The 21,818-nt window shown below is 37.3% G+C and overlaps 1 protein-coding gene across 4 annotated transcripts in view; it reads right to left on the bottom strand.

Annotated features, from left to right (window-relative positions):
- The window catches only part of RBL2 (RB transcriptional corepressor like 2), a 114,953-nt gene that overhangs the window by 28,254 nt on the left and 64,881 nt on the right, over positions 1–21,818 (bottom strand). For all 4 annotated transcript variants that reach the window (XM_037816512.1, XM_037816513.1, XM_037816511.1 and 1 more), the window contains 3 exons: positions 9,562–9,837; positions 9,092–9,372; positions 8,824–9,000 (listed from right to left, as the gene is read on the bottom strand). In XM_037816512.1, coding sequence (XP_037672440.1) covers positions 8,824–9,000; positions 9,092–9,372; positions 9,562–9,837 — 734 coding nt within the window. The remainder of the gene's footprint in view (positions 1–8,823; positions 9,001–9,091; positions 9,373–9,561; positions 9,838–21,818) is intronic.

Here is a 21,818-nt window from a genome sequence, read left to right as displayed (position 1 = left end):
ATGACTATATTAAAAATGAAGAAAGGGCTCAAATCAATAACCTAAACTTCCACCTTAAGACACTGGAAGAAGAACAAATTAAAGCAAACAGAAAGAAAGGCATAATAAAGATTATAGTGCATATTAATTAAATAGAATAGAAAAACCATAGAGAATAGCAATGAAACCAAAAACTGGTTCTTAGAAAGGACAAAATCGAGCAACTTTTAGCCTAATTGACCAAGAAAAAAAAAAGAATATACAAATTAGTATAATCAGAATGCAAGGGGACATAACTGTCAACCTTACAGAAATAAAAAAGATTATACTGGAATATTAACAACTGTATGCAAACTGGATAATTTAGATGAAATGGACAAACTCCTAGAAAGACAAAAACTAGTGAAAAAGATTAAAGAAGAAACAGAAGTGGCAGGATTGTGGTATGATGGTGGAGCAGGGAACTCCAGGTCTTAGTCCTTCTACCAGAATAACTATTAAACAGAACTGTCAGAAACAACTATTTTGAAACTCTTGAGGCCAGAAGCACACTATGCAGCTTTCTGGGAAAAGCAAGAAAAAGAGGCTGATTAGTTACAGAAAAGAACAGTAAACTGCTCTCTCCACGTGGTGGCTACCAGTGCCCATCCCCCACTTTCGCAGCAGGCTGCCACGGGGTCCACCCCTGACTACTTCACAGTTGACAGAAAGGGTCATAAAAATCCTCTTCCCAGAGGACTAGCACTGGGCACAGCCGATCACTGACCATTGCTTTTGATTAGTAATTTCAGATTGTTGGGGCCCCAGCTCTGAGGACAGCCACTGTTTCAATCCACCTCAGACCAGGGGCAGTTGAGGCCACTGTTTGAGTCCACCCCCAACAGCGTCTGGTGGTGGAGACTTAAAGATGCTATGCTTCTTTATGGCTGAGGGAGCCACCTGTGCCCCCTTTGTGAGTCCATGGCCCTGTTTCGCCTGGCTAAGACTGACATGAGAAAATCCTCTCCAGCATGCCTCTCTTCCCAGAATTGGCTTTCAGGCGAAAGCAGCTTGAGAAAACAAAAGGAATTATGTAAGAAACTATAGTGATGGACAATCTGGGGCAACAGCTTGCCAGATTCAAACACCCAGGAGAGGGATGTCTGGCTCTGGGAAACAGAGGGGACAGCCAAACTCCTGAAAACAGGGGAACTCCACAAGAACTAACAAAAGCCCAGGCCAAGACATAGGCACAGAAAGAAAGGGAAAACCCTATGCACTGCATTTGCCTTAGGCAGACCTTGATAGGATGTATGAAGCTCAAGAAACTATCTTATCACCAGCTGGTTACAACATCAAGAATCAGACACCTCAGGGAATAAATCCAGAGTTAACATTTAAAAATATTAAAATGTATATTATGCGTCAAGAATACCAACCAGATGCATCCCCCTTCCCCATAATTTAAACAACACCCCTTTCCAATATGAACAAGTTAGGGTGGTCACTGCCCAAATATCCCTGAAGACTGAGACAGTGATCAAACAAGAGAGAGGAGTAGCAACAGACAAGAGAAGAGTTAATAAAGTAATATGAATACTGAATCTTTAATTTTTTTTTTTTTAGTCTCTAGGGTATTAGAACAGCTAGAAGGAAAAAACTGAAATGGTGGAACAGTAACCCATAATTTGCTCTATAACTACTTGCTAAACTATTCTTTGAAAGTTATCACTTTTATGTATTTTTGTTATATTTCACAATAAAAGATATTATTTAAAATGTACATTACTCAACAAAAGAGTACAAGACAAAGAAAGATACAGGAAATGATGGCCCATCCAAAGGAAAAGGAAGGATAAAAATCCAGAAAACACCAACAAAAAAGATAAGAATGTGGACATACCAAACAAAGCCTTTAAGAAAATGTACTTAAAAATGCTTAAGGAGATGAAGGAAAATACACAGAAAGAAATAAAGGATATAAGCAAAACAATGAATGAGCAATGTGAGAATCTTACTAAAGAAACAGACATTTTAAAAAGAAACAATAGGAGCTGAAAACCACAATAACTGAAATGAAAAACTCCCAGGAGGGTTTCAAGAGGAGACTGGAGCTGGCAGAAGAATCAATGAACTCGAAGACAAGACACTTGAAATGTGGAGTAGAAAGAAAAAAACAATTATAAAAAGTGAAAATAGCCTAAGACACCACCAGGACACCATCAAGCATTCCAATATACACATCAGGGGTGTTGCAAAAGGAGAAGAAAGTGATAAAGAGGCAGAAGGAACAGTCAAAGAAATAATGACAGAGACCTTCCCCAACTTCACAAAAGAAATGCGCATGCACATCCAAGAAACCCAGAGAACATGAAATAGGATAAACATGAAAAAAAAAATATGCCATCATATAGTGATTACACTATTGAATGTAACAGAAAAAATTATGAAAGCTGCAAAAGAAACGCAACGTGTTACCTACAAGGGAATCTCAATTACTCTGAGTGCCGATTTTTCATAAGAAATCCTGGAGGTAAGAAGGCAGTGGGTTGAAATACTTAATGTGCTGAAAGAAAACAACTGTCAATCAATTTTATATCTAGCAAGACCCTTGTGCTGGTTTGGATGTATTATGTCCCCGAAAACACCATTACCTTTGATGCAGTCTTGTGTGGGCAGGAAACATATTGGTGTTGATTGGGTTGTAGACATTTGATTGGATGCTTCCGTGGAGATGTGATCACTCAACTGTGGGTGAGATCTTTCACTGGATAATTTCCATGGAGGTGTGGCCCCGCCCATTCAGCATGGGCCTTGATTAGTTTCCTGGAGCACTGTATAAGCTCAGAGAGAAGGAGCAAGCTTTGCTACAGCCAAGAGGGACACTTTGAAGAATGCACAGAAGCTGAGAGAGGAGCTGCAGATGAGAGACAGTTTGAATACTGCTGTTGAAAGCAGACTTTTTCTCTGGAGAAGCTAAGAGAGGACAAATGCCCCAAGAGCAACTGAGAGTGACATTTTGGAAAGAAGCTGAAGCCTAGAGAGGAACGTCCTGGGAGAAAGCCATTTTGAAACCAGAACTCCAGAGCAGATGCCAGCCACGTGCCTCCCCTGCTAACAGAGGTTTTCTGGATGCCATTGGCCATCCTCCAGAGAAGGTACCTTGCACACTTTATGGCCTTAAGACTGTAACTGTGTAACCAAATTAACCCCCTTTATAAAAGCCAATCCATTTCTGGTGTTTTGCATTCCAGAAGCATTAGCAAACTAGAACAACCCTCTTTCAAAAATGAGGAAGAGATGAAGACATTTCCAGATAAATAAAAGCCGAAGGAGTTCATCACCATGGATGAACCTTGAGGGCATTATGTTACGTGAAATAAGTCAGACACAAAAGGACAAATATTTTATGATCTCACTGATATGAACTAATTGTAATATGTAAACTCATAGACATAAAATATAGAATATTAAGTTACCAGGATTTAGAATGAGGCCAAAGAATGAGGAGTGGTTGATTAATATATACAGAATGTTTAACTAGGTTGAACTTAAATGTTTGGAAATGGACAGAGGTGACAGTAGCATGTTACTGTAAGAATAATTAATAGTACTAAATGCTGTGTGAGTGTGGTGGAAAGGGGAAGCTTAGAGTCATGTATATCTCCCGAAGGAAAGTTGGAGGTTAATACATGGGAATGTGTAACACAGTGAATCTTGCGGTGGACAATGTCCATGATTAACTGTACAAATAAAAAAAAGTTCTTTCATGAACTAGAGCAGATGTAAGACACTATTATAGGGAGTTAATAGAGTGGTATATGGGAAAAAATGTACCTACTGTAAACGATGGACTATAGTTAATAGTAATATTTTAATACTCTTTCATTAACAGTAACAAATGTACTGCACCAATACTATGGGTCAATAATGTGTATGGCAGGATTCACATTTTCTTTTTATTTTTATTCATTTTCTGGAGAAATGAAAATGTTCTAAATTTGATCATGGGGTTGTACACGCAACTATGTGATGAAACTGTGGGCCAGTGATTGTATACTTCGGATGGTTTCTATGCTCTATGAATATATTTCAATAAAATTGCATTTAAAAAATGTAAGGATAAATCTATGTTTCTGCTCACACAATGTACAGATATAAGTAGTAACAAGTACAAAAAAAAAAGGTGGGGGGTGGACAAAGGGTTATAGGAGAAGTGTATGTGTATGCTACTGACATTAAGTTGGGATCAAACCAGATATGATTGTTATACATTTAGGATATTAAATTTTAACTCCATGGTAATCACAAGGAAAATATATGAAAAATATATCCAGATAGAAAAGGGACCCAATATGGTACACACAAAAAAATCAAATGAATATAAAAGTAGGTATTAACGGAAGAATTGAGGAACAAAACTGTATAAGACATACAAAGGCTAAAAAGAAAATGGCAAAAGAAAGTCCTGCATAATCAGCAGTGACTTTAAATGTAAATGGATTAAACCCTCCAGCCAAAGGCAGAGACTGCCACAATGGATAAAAAAGCATGGCCCAACTATATGCTGTCTGCAAGAGACTCACCTTAAATTCAAAGATACAAGTGAGTTGAAGGTAAAAGGATGGAAAAAATATATACCTTGTGAGTAGTAACCCAAAAAGAGCTGAGGTGGCTATAATAATGTCAGATAAAATAGACTGTAAGTCAAAACCAATTACAAGGCACTAAGATGGTCATTATATACTGACAAAGGGGACAATTCAACATGAGTATGCAGCAATTTGTAAATACATATGCACCTAACAGCAGAACCCCAAAATATATGAAGCAAATAATTACTGATCTGAAGGGAGAAATTGATGGGTCCACATTAAGAGTAGCAGAATTTAACAACACCACTGTCAATAATGGATAGAACATCTATTCAGAAGATCAATAGGACTTGAATGACACACTAAACCAACTAGACCTAACAGACATATACAGAACACCAGACCCAAAGAAAACAGAATACATTCTTCTCAAATGCACATGGATCATTCTCCAGGACAGACCATATGTTGGGTCACAATACAAGTCTCAATACATTAAAAAAATACTGAAATCATAAAATATATATTCTCCAACTACAACAGAATGAAACTAGAAATTATTAACAGAAGGAGAATGGGAAAATTCACAGATGCTTGGATTAAACAACATACTCTTAGACAGACAGTGGTTAAAGAGGAAATCAGAAGCAAAATTAGGAAATATCTTGAGGCCACTGAAAATGAAAACTTAACGGGATGCAGTGAAGGAGGTGATGAGAGGGAAAAGTAAAATGGTTCAGCTGCTGTGGAACACAGTTTGGCAGTTCTCAGAAAGCTAAGTGTAGAACTACCCTATGACATGGCAATCCCACTATTAGTTATATAACCAAAGAATTCAAAGCAGGGGTTCAAAAAGATATTTGCACACTGATGTTCATAGCAGCATTATTCACAATTGCCAAAGGATGGAAGCAACCCACATGTCCAACAACCAATGAATGTATCAATAAAATGTGGTATATACAATGGAATATTATTCAGCTGTAAAAAGGAATGAAGTCCTGATACATGCAACAACGTGGATGAATGCTGAAGACATCATTTTGAATAAAATAAGCCAGACACAAAGGGACAAATGTTGTATGATCTTACTGATATGTAATAATTAGAATAGGCAAACTCATAGAGTCAGAAACTAGAATATGTATTACTAGGGAGACAGGTAAGGGTAGAGAATAGGGAAGTAAGGCTTAAAACATACAGGATTCCTACTGGGAATGATGGAAATGTATTGTCAGTGGGTGGTAGTGATGGTAGCACAATTTTGTGAACACAATTGACAGCACTGAAATAAATATCTGAATATGATTAAAAGGGGAAATGTTAGATTGTATGTATGGTAACAGAAGAAAAATAAAATAGAAAAATCCACGGAACTACAATACACAGTGAACCCTAAGTTAAACTATGGACTATAGTTAATAGTACAATTGTATAAATTGATGGTAACAAATGTTCCACACCAATGCAAGTTGTTAATAATAGGAAAATCCTATATTTTATGCATGATTATTCTGTAAACCCACAACTTCTCTAATAAAGAAAGAAAAAAAAAAAAAAAGAAACAGAAAATCTGACTAGACATAATAGATAGAGATTGAATTACTCCAGTTAACTACCCACAAAGAAAAGCCCAGGCCCAATGGCTCTGCTGAATTCTACCAAATATTTAAAGAAGTATTAATACTAATTTTTCACAAACTCTTCTAAAATAGCAGAAGAATCCTTTCTTCTTCCCAACTTTTTCTATGAGGCCAGTATTACCCTGATACTGAAACCAATGAAAGACATCACACACAAAAAAAGAAAACTGCATGGATGTGGATGCAAAAATCCTCAACAAAATACTGGCAAACTGATGCCAGTAACAAAAAAAGAATCATACATTATGACCTAGTGGGATTTATCCTAGGAATGCAGGGTTGATTCAACATATGAAAATTAATGGACTATACCATATTAAAGGAATAAACAACAAAAGCCATATGATAATATCAATAGATGTTAGCAAAAGGCTTTCACAAACACCAGTACCCTTTCATGATAAAATCACTGAATAAACTTAATAGAAAGGAGCTTCCTGAATTTGAAAAGGAAAAACCCACAACTAACAACATACTTAATGGTGAAAGACTGGATGCTTTCCCCCTAAGTTCAGGATGTCCACTCTCACCCCTCTATTCAACATTGTAATGGAAGTTCTATCAGGGCAATTAGGTAAGAAAAAGAAATAAAAGGTATCCAGGAAAGGAAGAAGTAAAACTATCTCTATTAGCAGAAGGCATGATCTTATATATAGAAAATTTTAAGGAATTCACTTAAAAACCATTAGAACTAATGAGTTCAGCAAGGTTGTAGGTATCAGATCAAAATACAAAAATCAACCATATTCCTATGAATGAATAAACTGAAATAAACAAACTGAACAAAATGAACTAAAAACAAAATTAAGAAACTAATTCCATTTATAATGGCACCAAAATGAATTAAATACTTAATAATAAATTTAACAAAAAAGTACAATACTTATACTCTGAAAACTATAAAAGATTATTGAAAGAAATTAAAGAAGATCTATATAACTATAAAATACCCATGTTCATGGATGGGAAAATTTAATATTGTTAAGATGGCTATACTCCCCAAATCAGTTTCAACTCAATCCCTATCAGAAGCCTACCTGGCTTCTTTGTAGAAATTGAGAAGCTGATTTTAAAATTAATATGGAATTGGAACAGAAACAGAATAACCAGAGCAATCTAAAAAGAAGAACAAAGTAGGACGACTCACTTCCTGATTTCGAACTTACTCTGAAGTAACAGTAATCAAAACAGTAATCATTATACTGGCACAATGATAGACATGTAGATCAACAGAAAAGAACTGGGAATTCAGAAATAAACCCATATATCTATGGTCAACTGATTTTCAACAAGATATCAAGACCATCCAATGGGGAAAAAAATAATATTTTCAACAAATGGTGCTGGGATAACTGGTTAGCCACATGCAGAAGAATGAAATGAATTTGGAGTCTTATCTAACAACATATAGAAAAATTAACTCAAAATGGACCAAAGACCTAAATTTAAGAGCTAAAACTATAATACTCTTAAAAGAAAACAAAGATGCAAATCTTCACGACCTTGGAATTAGCAAAGGATTCTAAGATATAAACCCGGAAGCACAAGCAATAAAAGAAAACATATATAAATTAGATTTCATCAAAATTACAAGCTTTATGCTTCAAAGGGCACCAAGAAATGAAGAGACAACCCCCAGAATGGGAGAAAATATGTGCAAATCTTATTTCCATCTAAGGGAATTGTATCCAGACTATATAAAGAACTCCTGCAACTCAAAAAGACAAATTACCCAATTAAAAAATTGGCAAAGGATCTGAATAAACATTTCTCTTAGGAAGATACACAAATGGCCAATTAGCACATAAAAAGGTGCTTCACAACACTGGACATCAGGGAAATGTGAATCAATACTGCAAGATATCACTTCACACCTGCTAGGGTGGCTATAGAATCAGAAAGATAATAACAAGCCTTGACGAGGATCCAGAGAAACTGGGACCTTCATATGATGTTGGTGGAAATGCAAAAGAGTCCAGCTGCTTTGGAAGACAAACTGGCAGTTTCTCTAATGATTATACATACAGTTATCAAATGACTCAGCAATTCCAATATTCAGTATACATACCCAAGGGAAATGAAAACATGTCCACCTAAAAACTGGTACACAAATGTTTATAGCAATATCACTTATAATAGTCCAAAGATGGAAACAACCAAAATGTCTGTCAAGTGACGAATGGATAAACAAAATGTGGTTTATCCATATAATGTAATATTTGGCAATAAAAAGGAATAAAGTAATGATACATGCTACAATAAGGAATAACCATGAGAAGATTATACTAAGAAACCAGTCACAGAAGACCACATACTGTATGTTTCAATTTATATTAATTGTCTTGAATAGGCAAATCTATACAGACAAAAATAGATAAGTGGTTGTTTAAGGCTAGGGAAGATATGGAATAATAGCTAAAGAGCATGAGGTTTATTTTTGAGTTGATGAAATGTTCTAATATTAACTAGTGATGGTGGCATGTATCTTTGAATATAGTAAAAACCAGTGAATTTTACACTGTATATGGGTGGGTTATGTGAACTGTATCTCAATAAAGATGTTTAAAAAAAGTGTCCTGAGTATCAAAGTAGCACCTGTGCCTGTGTCCTTTTTAGTTTCAACTCACCTTTGCCATCACATAAATGGCACACATTAACAGCTGGTCCAGATGTCTGTCCATCATAAGTTCAGGACACTGAATTATGGAGAATTCAAAGCAGGTCCAGATTTTTTTCCTCAATTCATCTGAAATATCTAGTTTAGCACAAAGATCCCGAAGGCGGACACCTGCGAGGTGGTAAACCTAGTTGACAAACAAAAACATTTCAAACTTTGTTTACTTAACACTTAAATTTCCCCAAGACAAGCTCTGGTAAGCATATACGAAAAAGTACCTTTCTAAAGAAAAGTGATAAAGAGCTGGTCTTCCTGGGTCTACTATCACTGCTGGTTAAAGGTAGGCCTTGTTTCTGCTGTTGTCCGCCTGGGGAAATCTGCTGAATGGCCACCTGACCTGGGACCTGCAAGGTTGTTCCTGTCATCTGTTGAGAGCTCAGACTTCCAGCCAGGGCCTGAGCATTGAGGGGCTGGATAGAGCCAGTGACAGCTTGGGCCTGCCCCCCAACATTGACTTGGACTGGGAAGAATGTTATCCCTCCATTTTCATTGGCAATACCTATAAATTGTTACAGAGAAAAAAAAAAAAGCACAAAGAAAATGATGATAGTTTCTCCAGGCAGAAGTTTCCAAACTCTATCCTCTTAATCTCCCAACTATCACTGCCCTGTCCCTTATGATCACTACAGCCAAAACTCAGGTTAACGTCACAATAAATGACACAGAGAAAGAACTCTGCCATCCTTACCTTGGACAGGAATGGTCACTGTTTGTCCATTGTTGGCTGTTACAGTGGCTGTTGCCATGGTGACCAAAGTCTGTCCCGGAACTGGTGTGACAGAAACAGCCTCCCCAGACATGTTCTGCACTGGGACAGCATTGACTAGGGGCTGTGGAGGAACGCGTCCAGGTCCAGATGTCCCTCCATCAGAGGGGCTATCATTCTCAACAAATAACCGCCTTCTGGTAGTGCTGGCTGTTGGGGAGCTGTACCTTTCATATAATGTAGTTGGAGATGTTATACCTAGGGTCAAAACAAGAAATCAAAGAGACCCTTTAATTCATGGAGAAAGACATGACTTTCCTCTAAGCTTTTATATGCAAAACCAAGTGGAGTGTTTGAAATACTTCATAATTTTGAAAACAAACAAAAATTACAGGAGTCATATCCTAGTAACATTCAACTAATGAAAGTCCAAGTGAACACTATTGAGTGTAAAATTTTGAAAAGTAATTTTTCTCTATTTGTCCCACAGTGCCCCCTTCTCTACCTCACCTTCCCCTAAATCAAACCAGAATTTGGCCTCTATTACTACAGGGTCTTGATAACTTAGAAGCAATGTAAGGAATTATTCCATTTTTTATATTTTTGCCCATATTCAATTTCAACCTAACACACAAGGAAGATGTGATTTCACTCTCGAGTCACTACTTGATAAGGGGACTTGATGCTAATATGGTATCATCTGGGAGCATTTCCCACAGTTTTACGAATTTTCATCTGTGTCTAGTTCCACATATAGAAAATTATTAAAACCCAATACTGTTCTTCAGCAAAGAATGGACATACATGGTTTGGATTCAATTAAGCTTAATCAATTTTTAAGTATTCACACCAGAATCTGCAGATTTTGAGAAGTAAGGAATTCTTTCCCTCTTTACATGTCCTTCTGCATAAAATGGGCATCAGTGGGCTTTTTACATTTATAAATACATGTTGGCAGGGTGGTGCAAGATGGCGGAGTGATGAGGTGTGGAATTTAGTCACTCCTCTAGGGCAGCTGGTAATTAGCCAGGAACTGTATGAAACAGCATTCTCGGGGCTCCAGTGACCAGTCACGCATCGTACAATAGCTTGGAGCAAGTGGAACCGCTGAGGTTGCAGCGAAGTTTTTAAGTTCCCCTGACAAGGGGTCTGGCGCCCCTCCCTGCCCAGACCCCAGGGACTGTCTCACAACTGGCTCCTTGCAGGGAAAGAAACCAATCTGCTGGGAGCAAGAAGGAAGGCTCAACCCCGCCTTGACAGCAGAATTAATTAATAAATTATTTAATTAACTTTTGGAGATGGGGGTGTCCAGGGTGTTAAAAGAAGGGCTGGGATCTGGGAAGGGGGGGCATACAGAAGTGGGCATGCATTCTGTGGCTCCAAAAAGGCTCATTTTTTTTTCCCTACACTTTGTCCCCTTTCCTCTATTGGTCTCTGACTCCTTATCTTTTTATACTTCAACAGCCCTCTGGCAAGGGCAGAATTAAAGAGATTGGAGAAACCTACAGCTGGCTCCCTGAGGGGAAAAAGCAATCTACTGGGAGCTAGAAGGAGGGATCAATCCAGCCTCAACTGCAGAACTAATTAACAAATTAATAAATTAACTTTTAGAATTGGGGGTGCCCAGGGTGTTAGAGAATGGCTAGGCTACAGGAAGGGAGGGCATATAAAAGTGGGCACCCATTCCATGGCTCCAAAAATGCTTGTTTTCATTTGTCTACATTTTGTCCTTTTTCTTCAATAGCATCAATAGCACCCTAGCAAGGGCAGAATTAAAGATGCTGGAGAGTAACTATCCAGGTGAAAGAGACAATACCCTAAAGCGCACATTTAAAAATAATCTATAACACTGGGGAAAGGCCTCAAAAAGGGATTTTTTTTCCTTCTTTCTTTTTAAAATATTTATCCTAAGTAGCTCCTTACAAAAGCCTCAGATATTTGCAACTGGCCTGGGAACACAGGCAATGGAGAGCTGAAATAGATCTGACAGACAAAGTAATCAACCTAGTGGGGGAGACAATTCCCCAAAGGGCATAACTCCCCCAAGAAAAAGGGGGTGTGTATCAGTTCAATTGGCAGCCCTCCTCCAAATAACTCAGACCCCAGGGGCTGGAATTCAGAAACAAGCTACAGTCAGCCATGCCCTAGACAGGCTCAGAGTCTGCAGAGAACAAAACGCACTGCACCTCCTTACACCGGTGAGGGAGCTGCAGACTGGCAAGCACCACCTGCTGGACAGGATGAGAAAAGCACAGAATCTAAAGGCCTCAAAGGAAGGTCTCATTCTCAGGGAAACTCCATACCCTCCTCCTGAAACCTAGGCCTCTCTGGTCTGAGAAAACCTGACTGGGGTGGACCATATCTGAAGAGACCCTCTCACAAAAATGGCTACATAGAGACAGGACAAGAAACAGAAAAACAAGAGGTGAAAAACCTCTAATGAACTAAACAGAACCTAAGTTAGAGGTCTAGAATGAGTTGAACTGAATACTAAAGGACAGAGAACAAAGCCAACCAACAAGAAAACCCTAGGTACAAGAGCGTAAATGAGCTCCAGAACAAACTAATCAAGAAAATCAGAATCCTAGACAGCTTAAGATAATGAGCCATACTAGGAAACATGAAAATATGGACCAGCCAAAGGAACAAACTAATAGCACAACCGAGATGCAGGAGTTGAGGTAACTAATGCTAAATCAATTCAATGAACTGAGGGAAGAACTAATTAAAGATGTTCAAACAAATCTCCTAAATCAATTAAAAAATCAATTCAATGAACTGAGGGAAGATACGGCAAAAGAGATGAAGGATATAAGGAAGACCCTGGATGAACATAAAGAAGAATTTGTAAACTTGAAGAAACAAATGGCAGAACTTATGGGAATGAAGGGCATAATGGAGGAGATGAAAAAGATAATGGAGGGATACAACAGCAGACTTGAACAGGCAGAAGAAAGGATCAGTGAATTGGAAGATAAGACATTTGAATTCATACACACAAAAGAACACATGGTGAAAAGAATGGAAAAATACGAGCAGGGTCTTGTAGCCCTGACTGTTGAAGATGACTGTATAACAACGTAGCTTACAAGGGGTGACAGTGTGATTGTGAAAGCCTTGTGGATCATACGACCTTTATCCAGTGTATAGATGGATGTGTAGAAAAATGGGAACAAAAACTAAATGAAAAATGAAGTGTGGGGGTGATTTGGGTGTTCTTTTATTTTTTATTCTTATTTTTACTTTTTCTGGTATAAGGAAAATATTCAAAAATAGATTGGGATGACGAATGCTCAACTATGTGATGGTACTGTGAACAGCTGATTATACACCATGGATGACTGTGTGATATGTGACTGTATCTCAATAAAACTGAATTAAAAAAATACATGTTGGTAGGTCATAAGAGGTATTAACAGACAGATTCACAGTGGCTTATTTCAATTTCTTAATGATACAAAAGCAAGTAAACTTACTAGATTTGTAGCTGATGCAAAGCTGTAGTCAGGAAGAATACCTCCAAAAGAATTAAGATATCTCAGGAAAATAGAGACATGATACATACAAAGATAATGAAGTTTAAAGTCAAGTACTAATCAGTAGATTTAACATGGAAAAACTCGACAAGAATAGCACTGAAAAGTCCAGCTGTCAAATCTATGGGGTGGAGAGGCAAGAAGCAGAAAAAAGTAATTGAGGAGTCTTATGACTCTTCTTTCAAAAATGGGAAAGGTTTCATTAGATCATGCATATTTACTCAGTATGCCCTGACTTAGAATGATTACTGATTTTTAAATGCAATTTTATTGAAATATATTCACACACCAGATAATCCACCGAAGTATACAATCAATGGCTCACAGTATCATCATATAGTTGTGCATTTATCGCCACAACTTTAGAACTTCTCATTACTACAAAATAAAAAAATAAAAATAAGAACACCTGCAACATCTGATACCCCTTTTCCCCCATTATTACGGAAATATACTTTTTGTCTTTATTACTCATCTGTTCATACACTGGATACAGGGAGTGTCAAGTTGCAAGGTTTTCACAATTACAAGGTCACACGATGAAAGCTATATAGTTACACAATCATCATGAAGAATAAAGTCTATTGGATTACAGTTTCAAAGATTCAGGTGTTTCCTTCTAGTTATTCTAATATACTAGAAACTAAAAAGGAATATCTATATAATGCATAAGAATAACCTCCAGAATAACCTCTCGACTCTATTTGAAATCTCTTTAGCCACTGAAACTTTTATTTTGTTTCATTTCTTTTCTCCTTTTCTCAATCCCATGATGTCAGGGCCAGACTCATCCCTGGGAGTCTTGTCCCAGGTTGCCAGGGAAACTTACACCCCAGGGAGTCATGTCTCACGAAGTGGGGAGAGTAGTGAGTTTATTTGCAGAGTTGGCTGAGAGAGAGAGGTCACGTCTGAAAAACAAAAGTGGTTCTCTGAGGGTGAGTCTTAGGCATAATTATAAGTAGGCTTAGTTTCTCCTTTGCAGGAATAAGTTTCATAAGGGCAAGCCCCAAGATCGAGGGCTTGATTTACTAAATTGGGAGTCCCTAATGCTTGTGAGAATATCAGGAATTGCCCAGGTAGGGAATTTTAATATTTCCACATTTTTCACCAGTCCCTCAAGGTGACTTTTAAATTTTCTGCCTAAAATACTCTGAGATGTATCAAGGTATTATATTAACCTGTACAGAATTACAAAGTCTCATTCCCTATTCTAGGTTCCATGTAATTATCTTGTTTAAACAAACTGACTATACAAGTTTAATTAGATAGTGTGCTACAAAGAATATAAATTTTGTACCCAATAAACATCTCTTAAGTAACAGTTAAAACTCAGGAATATATGTAGGCGCTTACAATCTAGGAACCTTTACAATAAGTCTTATTGAGCATTCTGTACTACGCATCATCGACTGCCCAATCTCTGCCCATGTTCTATCCCTTGATAACCTATGCCCTTGAATTCAATTCTCAGCATTTGCTCATTTTAGTTAGTTTATATTATGAGGCCTTACAGTATTTGTCATTTCATTTCTGGCTTATTTCGCTCAACATAATGTCCTCAAGTTTCATTCACCTAGTTGCAAGTGTCACAACTTCTTTACTTCTCGCAGCCACTCAATCTTCTGTTCTATGTATAAACCACAGTTCACCCATTGATAAACTCTTAAGCCACCTCTGCCCACTGCAAATTGTGAATACTGCCACCATAAACACCAGTGTGCAAATGCCTATTCATGTCCCTGCTTTCATTTCTTCCACATATATACCAAATAACGGGGTTGCAGGATCATATCGCAACCCTATAGCTCCCCTCTTATGGAACCATGGCGCTGCCCTCCAGAGGGACTGCACCATTCTACTTTCCTACCAACAGTGAACAGGTATATCTCTCTCCACATCTTCTCCAGCACTTGCATCTTTCTGTTTATTTTTTAAACAGTTTAATTCACAAACCATACAATCCATCCTAAGTTAACAGCAGCTCCCAATATAATCACAGTTATGCATCCACCACCACAATCTATATGAGAACATTTCCGTTTCTTCCAAAAAAAAAAAAAAGAAGAGGGAAAAAACAGAAGGATAAAGAATTTAAAAAGTTAAAAAGGACAAATAACAACAACAAGAATCCCATACCCTCCCGTATATCCCCCTCTATTGACATTTAGCTTTGGTATATTGCCTTTATTACAATTAATAGAGGACTATTACAATGTTACTGTTAACTATAGAACCCAGTTTACACTGATTGTATTTTTCCCATATTCCATCTGTGCCAGTTTGAAGCTGTTATGGACCCCAGATGATCTTTTAATCTAATCTTGTTGGGTGGGACCTTTTGATTGAATATTTCCACGGAGGTGTGACCCCGCCCATTCAGGGTCCATCTTAATTAAATCACTGGAGACCTTAAGAGAGCTGAGAGCCCGCAAAGACCTAGACGCTTGGAGATGCAGACAGAAAGATATTTGGAGATGTTACGAGATGAAACCCAGAGTTTGCCCTGGAGAAGCTAAAAGAGGACTCCCAGACACTTAGAGAGAACTGCCCCAGGAGACCCAAGCAGAGCGGTGACAGAAGCTAAGACAGACAAAAGTCCAGAGACATCTCAGAGGCAGCTATTCTGAAATGCAACCTGGGAGCAAAGGACCAGCAGATGCCAGCCACATGCCTTCCCAGCTGACAGAGGCATTCTGAATGCCATTGTCCTTTCTTCAGTGAAGGTATCCTCTTGCTGATGCCTTAGTTTGGACACTTTTACAGCCTTAGAACTGTAAATCTGCAACTTAATAAATCCCCCTTTTAAAAGACAATCCATTGCTGGTATTCTGCATAACAGCAGCTTTAGCAAACCAGAAAACCACCCCATTTTCAACACCTTGCAATGCTGACATTCACTTGTTCACCCTCATGTAAAAACTCTTATACTTCTACATTTAATCACCATCATTGTCTACTCTAGGTTTTGCTAAGTTATATAGTCCCAGTTTTCATCCTCTATCTTTGCTTCTGGTATTATACATGCCACTAGCCTTCCTCTTTCAACCACACTCACACTCAGCTTTGTTCATTATACTTACAATACTGAACCACGATCAGACGTACTATCCATTTCTGGATCTTGACAATCAATGCTGTTGAACATTCTGTACTCTTTCAGCATCAAATGCCCAATCTCTACCCTCTTTCTACCTCCTGATAATCTATATTCTTGACTTTAACTCTCAGAGTTTGCTCATTATAGTTAGTTGATATTAGTGAGACCATGCAGTATTTGTCCTTTTGTTTCTGGCTAATTTTGCTTAACATAATGTCCTCAAGGTTCATCCACATTGTCATACATCATGACTCTCTTCTGTCTTACAACTGCATAATATTCCATCAGATGTATATACCACAATTTGTTTATCCACTCATCTGATGATGGATATTTGGGCTGTTTTCATCTCTAGGCAGTTGTGAATAATGCTGCTATAAACATCAAAGGACAAATATCTGTTCGTGTCCTAGCCTTCAGTTCCTCATAGTAAGTACCTAGTAACTGGATTGCTGGATCATACAGCAATTATACATAGCTTCTTGAGGAATCACCAAACTGCCCTCCAGAGCAGTTGCACCATTTTACATTCCCACCAACAGTGAAAAAGTGTACCTCTTTCTCTACACCCACTTGTAGTTTTCTATTTTTTGATACTGGTCATTGTAGTAGGTGTGAGATGATATCTCATTGTGGTTTTGCTTTGCATTTCCCTAATAGCTAGTGAAATTGAGCATCTTTTTGAATGTTTTTGAGCCATTTGTATTTTCTCTTCAGAAAAATGTCTGTCCATGTCTTTTGCCCATTTTTAAATTAGGTTATTTGTCTTTTTATTGTTGAGTTGTAGGATCTCTTTATATATTTGATATTAAACCATTATCTGATATGTGGTTTCCAAATATTGTCTCCCATTGCATAGACTGCCTTTTTACTTTCCTGACAAAGTCCTTTGATGCACAAAAGTTTTCAGTTTTGAGGGAATCTTATTTATCTATTTCTTCTTACATTGCTCGTGCTTTGGGTGTAAGGTTTAGGAAACCACCTCCTATCACAAGACCTTAAGATATCTGCCTATATTTTCTTCTGAAAGTTTCATGGTCTTTAGCTTTAATGTTTAAGTCTTTGATCCATTTTGAGTTCATTTTTGCATAAGGTGTGAGATGGGGTACTTTCATTCTTCTGGATATGGATATCCTGTTCCCCAAGCACCATCTGTTGAAGAGGCTGCTCATCCCAGTTGAGTCAACTTGACTGCCAGATCAAAGATCAATTGTCCATTAATAAGTGGGTCTATTTGTGAACACTCAATTCGATTCCATTGATCAGTATATCTATCTTTATGCCAGTACGATGCTGTTTTGACTACGTAGATTTGGACTATGCTTTAAAGTCAGGTGGTGTGAGACCTCCCAATTCATTTTTCTTTCTCAAGAAATTTTTAGCTATTTGGGGCACCCTGCCTTTCCAAATAAATTTGATTACTGGTTTTTCTATTTCTGCAAAGTAAAGTTGTTGGGATTTCAACTGGTATTGCATTGAATCTGTAAATCAATTTGGGTAGAATTTAACATCTTAACTATATTTAGTCTTCCAATCCATGAACACAGCATGTCCTTCCATTTATTTAGGTCTTCCTTGATTTCTTTTAGCAATTTTTTATAGTTATCTATGTATAGGTCTTTTATGTCCTCAGGTAAATTTATTCCTAAATATTTGATTCCTTTGGTTGCTATTATAAATGGAAATTTTTCCACCTCAGACTGCTCCTTACTAGTGTATAGAAACACTACTTATTTTTGTGTGTACACAAAATAACACTTTGTTGTACTCATTTATTGGATGTAATAGCTTTGTTGTATTTTTTTTTTTTAGCATTTTCTACATGTAGAATCATGTCATCTGCAAACAGTGAAAGTTTTACTTCTTTCTTTTCAATTTGGATGCCTTTTCTTTCTTTTTCTTGCCTAATTGCTCTAACTAGAACTTCCAGCACAATACTGAACAACAATGGTGACAGTGGGCATCCTTGTCTTGTTCCTGATCTTGGAGAGAAAGCTTTCAGTCTTTCCCCATTGAGTCAACATCAAGAAATGGTGTTGAATTTTGTCAAGTGCCATTTCTCCATCAATCAACATGATCACGTGATTTTTCCCCATTGATTTGTTGATGTGGTGTATTACATTAATTCATTTTCTTGTATTGAATTATGCTTGCATACCTGGAAAAAAACCCCACTTGGTCATAATGTATAATTCTTTAAATGTGCTGCCTGATTTGATTTTCAAGTATTTTGTGGAGGATTTTTGCATCCATATTCATTAAAGAGATTGGTCTGTAATTTTCTTTTCTTGTAGTATCTCTGTATTGTTTTGGTATTAGGGTGATGTTGGCTTCACAGAATGAGATACATAGCTGTTCCAGTTGCTAATGCTGCCATTATGCAAAATACCAGAAAAGGATTAGGTTTTACAAAAGGGGTTTATTTGGCTACAAATTTGTAGTCCAAAGGCCATAAAAGTGTCCACACTAAGGTTTCAACAAGAGGATACCTTCAATGAAGAAAGGCTGGTGTCCAGAATACCTGTCAGCTGGGAAGTTACTTGGCTGGTGTCTGCTCGTCCGGGTTGTATTTCAGCTCCTCTCTCAGATCCTGTGCATCCTTAGCTTAGCATTTCCAAACATCCTTTTGTCTACAACTCCAAGCATGTTTGAGCATCTCTGCCAGGTCGCAAGCTTCTCTCCAAAAGTCTCTCTCAGCTGCTCTGAGCTCCTTCTGTCTGTAAGCTCTTATACGACTCCAGTGATTTAATTAAGACCCACCCTAAAAGGGCGGGGCCCACATTTCCATCAAAATAATTTAATCAAATATTTCCACCCTAATCAACAGACTAATCATTCTGCCCCTATAAGACTGCATTAAAGAATATGGCTTTTGGGGGGACATAATATTTCCAAAATGGCACAGTAGCTTCCTCTCCAATTTTTTTTGAAGGGTTTGAGCAGGATTGGTACTAATTCTTTCTTGAATGCTTGGTAGAATTCACATGTGAAGCCATCTGGTCCTGGACTTTTCTTTTTTTGTGTGATATTTTTGATGACTGATTCAATCTCTTTATTGTGATTAGTTTGTCGAAGCCTTCTATTTCTTCTCAAATCATTGTCGGTTGTTCATGCTCTTCTAGGAAGTTTTCTATTTCATCTAAGTTGTATAGTTTGTTAGCATACAGTTGCTCATAGTATCCTCTCATTCTCTCCTTTATCTCTTTGGGGTCAGTAGTTATGTCGCCCTCCCATTTCTAATTCTATTTATTTGCAAACTCCTTTTCTTTGTCAGCCTAGCTAAGGGCCCATCGATTTTATCAAAGAACCAACTTCTGGTTTTGTTGATTCTTTTTGATGCTTCCATGTTCTCAATTTCGTTTATTTCTGCTCTAATCTTTATTTCTTGAGTTCTCTTTGCTTTGAAGTTAGTTTGCTGTTCTTTCTGTAGTTCCTCCAAGTGAGCAGTTAAGTCTTCTAGTTTTGTTCTTTCTTCTTCATTAATATAAGCGTTTAGGACAATAAATTTCCCTCTCAGCACTGCCTTTGCTGCAACACAGAAATTTTGACATGCTGTGTTCTTATTTTCGTTTACCTCAAGATATTTACTGATTTCTCTTGTAATTACTTTCTTGACCCACTGGTTGCTTAACAGTGTGTTGTTTAGCCTCCATATATTTGTGAATTTTCCAGTCTTTCACCTGTTATTGATTTCTAACTTCATTCCATTATGATCTGAGGAAATATTTTCTATAATTTTAATCTTTTTAAATTTATTGAGACTTGCTTTGTGACCCAACATGTGGTTTATCCTTGAGAATGATCCATGAGCACTTGAGAGAAACGTGTATCCTGCTGTTCTGGGGTGCAATGTTTTGTAAATATCTGTTAAGTCTAGTTCATTTATCATACTATTCAAACTCTGTCTCCTTATTGATCTTCTGTCTAGATGTTTTATCCATTGATGAGAGTGGTGTACTGAAGTCTCCAACTATTATTGTAGATGTGTCTACTTCTCTCTTCACTGTTGTCAGTGTTTGCCTCATGTATTTTGGGGCAAGGCTGGCTCAGTGCATAAACATTTATGACTGCAATTTCTTCTTGATGAATTGTCCCTTTTTTAATACATAGTGTCCTTTTTTGTCTCTTTTAATTGCTTTATATTTGAAGTCCAATTTGTCTGATGTTAGTATAGGGACCCCTGAACTTTTCTGGTTGCTGTTTGTGTGAAATATCTTTTTCCAGCCTTTCACTTTCGATCAATTTTTGTCGAGTCTAAAGTTTATCTCTTGTAGTCAGCATATAGATGTGTCCTGGATTTTAATCCAGTCTGCCAGTCTATGTCTTTTGACTGAGGGGTTTAATCCATTAATATTTAATGTTTTTACTGTAAAGGCCGTGCTTTCTTCTACCATTTTGTCTTTTGGATTTTATATGTGATAGTTTATTTTTTTTTCCTCTCTTTTTACCCCTAATGATAATCTTCACTTCTACAGTCTTCTCCAAACCTCTCTCTCCTATGTTTTCCTATGTGCTTGTAGTGCTGCCTTTAGAATTTCTTGTAAAGCAGGTCTCTTGTTTACAAACTCTCTCAATGTCTGTTTGTCTGAAAATAGTTTAAACTCTCCCTCATTTCTGAAGGACAGTTTTTCCAGATTAATGAATTCTTGATTGGCAGTTTTTCTCTTTCAGTATCTTAAATATGTCATACCACTGCCTCCCTGCCTCCATGATTTCTGCTGAGACATCTGCAGGTAGTCTTATCAAGTTCCCCTTGTATTTGATGTATCACTTTTTGCCTGCTGCTTTCAGAATTCTGTCTTTGTCTTTGACATTTGACAATGTGATTAGTGTCTTGGAGTAGGTCTATTCAGATCTATTCTTTTTTGGGATACGCTGTGCTTCTTAGATCTGTAATTTTATGTATTTCATAAAATTTGGAAAATTTTAAGTTACTATTTTCTCAATTATTCTTTCTGCCCATTTCCCCTTCTCTTCTCCTTTTGGACACCCGTAACATGTATATTCATGTACTTCATGCTGTCATTCAATTCCCTGAGACTCTGCTCATTGTTTTCCATTCTTTTCCTATCTGTTCTTTTGTGTGTAGGATTGCAAATGACATTTCCTCTAGTTCACTAATCCTTCCTTCTGCCTCTTCAAATCTCTGTTGTATGTCTCCATTGTGTTTTTCATCTCTTCTGTTGTGCCTTTCATTCACATAAGTTCTGCCATTTGTTTTTTTTTCCACACTTTTGAGTTCTTCCGTATATCCTTCATCTCTTTTGCCACATTTTCCTTCAACGTGTTGATTTGATTTAGATGATTTGCCTGAACATCTTTAATTAGTTGTTTCAACTCCTGTATCTCATCTGGAGTGTTAGTCTGTTCCTTTGAGCCATATCTTCATGTTTCCTGATATGAGTTGTAATTTTTTGCTGGTGTCTAGGCATCTGATTTCCTTGATTTGTTTATACTGGAGTTTGTTTTCCTTTGGTTTCCTTGCTGACTGGCTTTGTTTTCTATCTGTTCTTTCACATTCAGTTCAACTTGTTCTAGACCTCTAGCATAACTTCTGTTTAACTGATCAGAATTTTTCAGCTCATTATTCTGGTCCTTGACTTGCT

Source organism: Choloepus didactylus, chromosome 22, assembly GCF_015220235.1.
Source record: "Choloepus didactylus isolate mChoDid1 chromosome 22, mChoDid1.pri, whole genome shotgun sequence".
NCBI lineage: Eukaryota > Metazoa > Chordata > Mammalia > Pilosa > Megalonychidae > Choloepus > Choloepus didactylus.
This window is presented reverse-complemented; position numbering and strand designations above follow the sequence as displayed.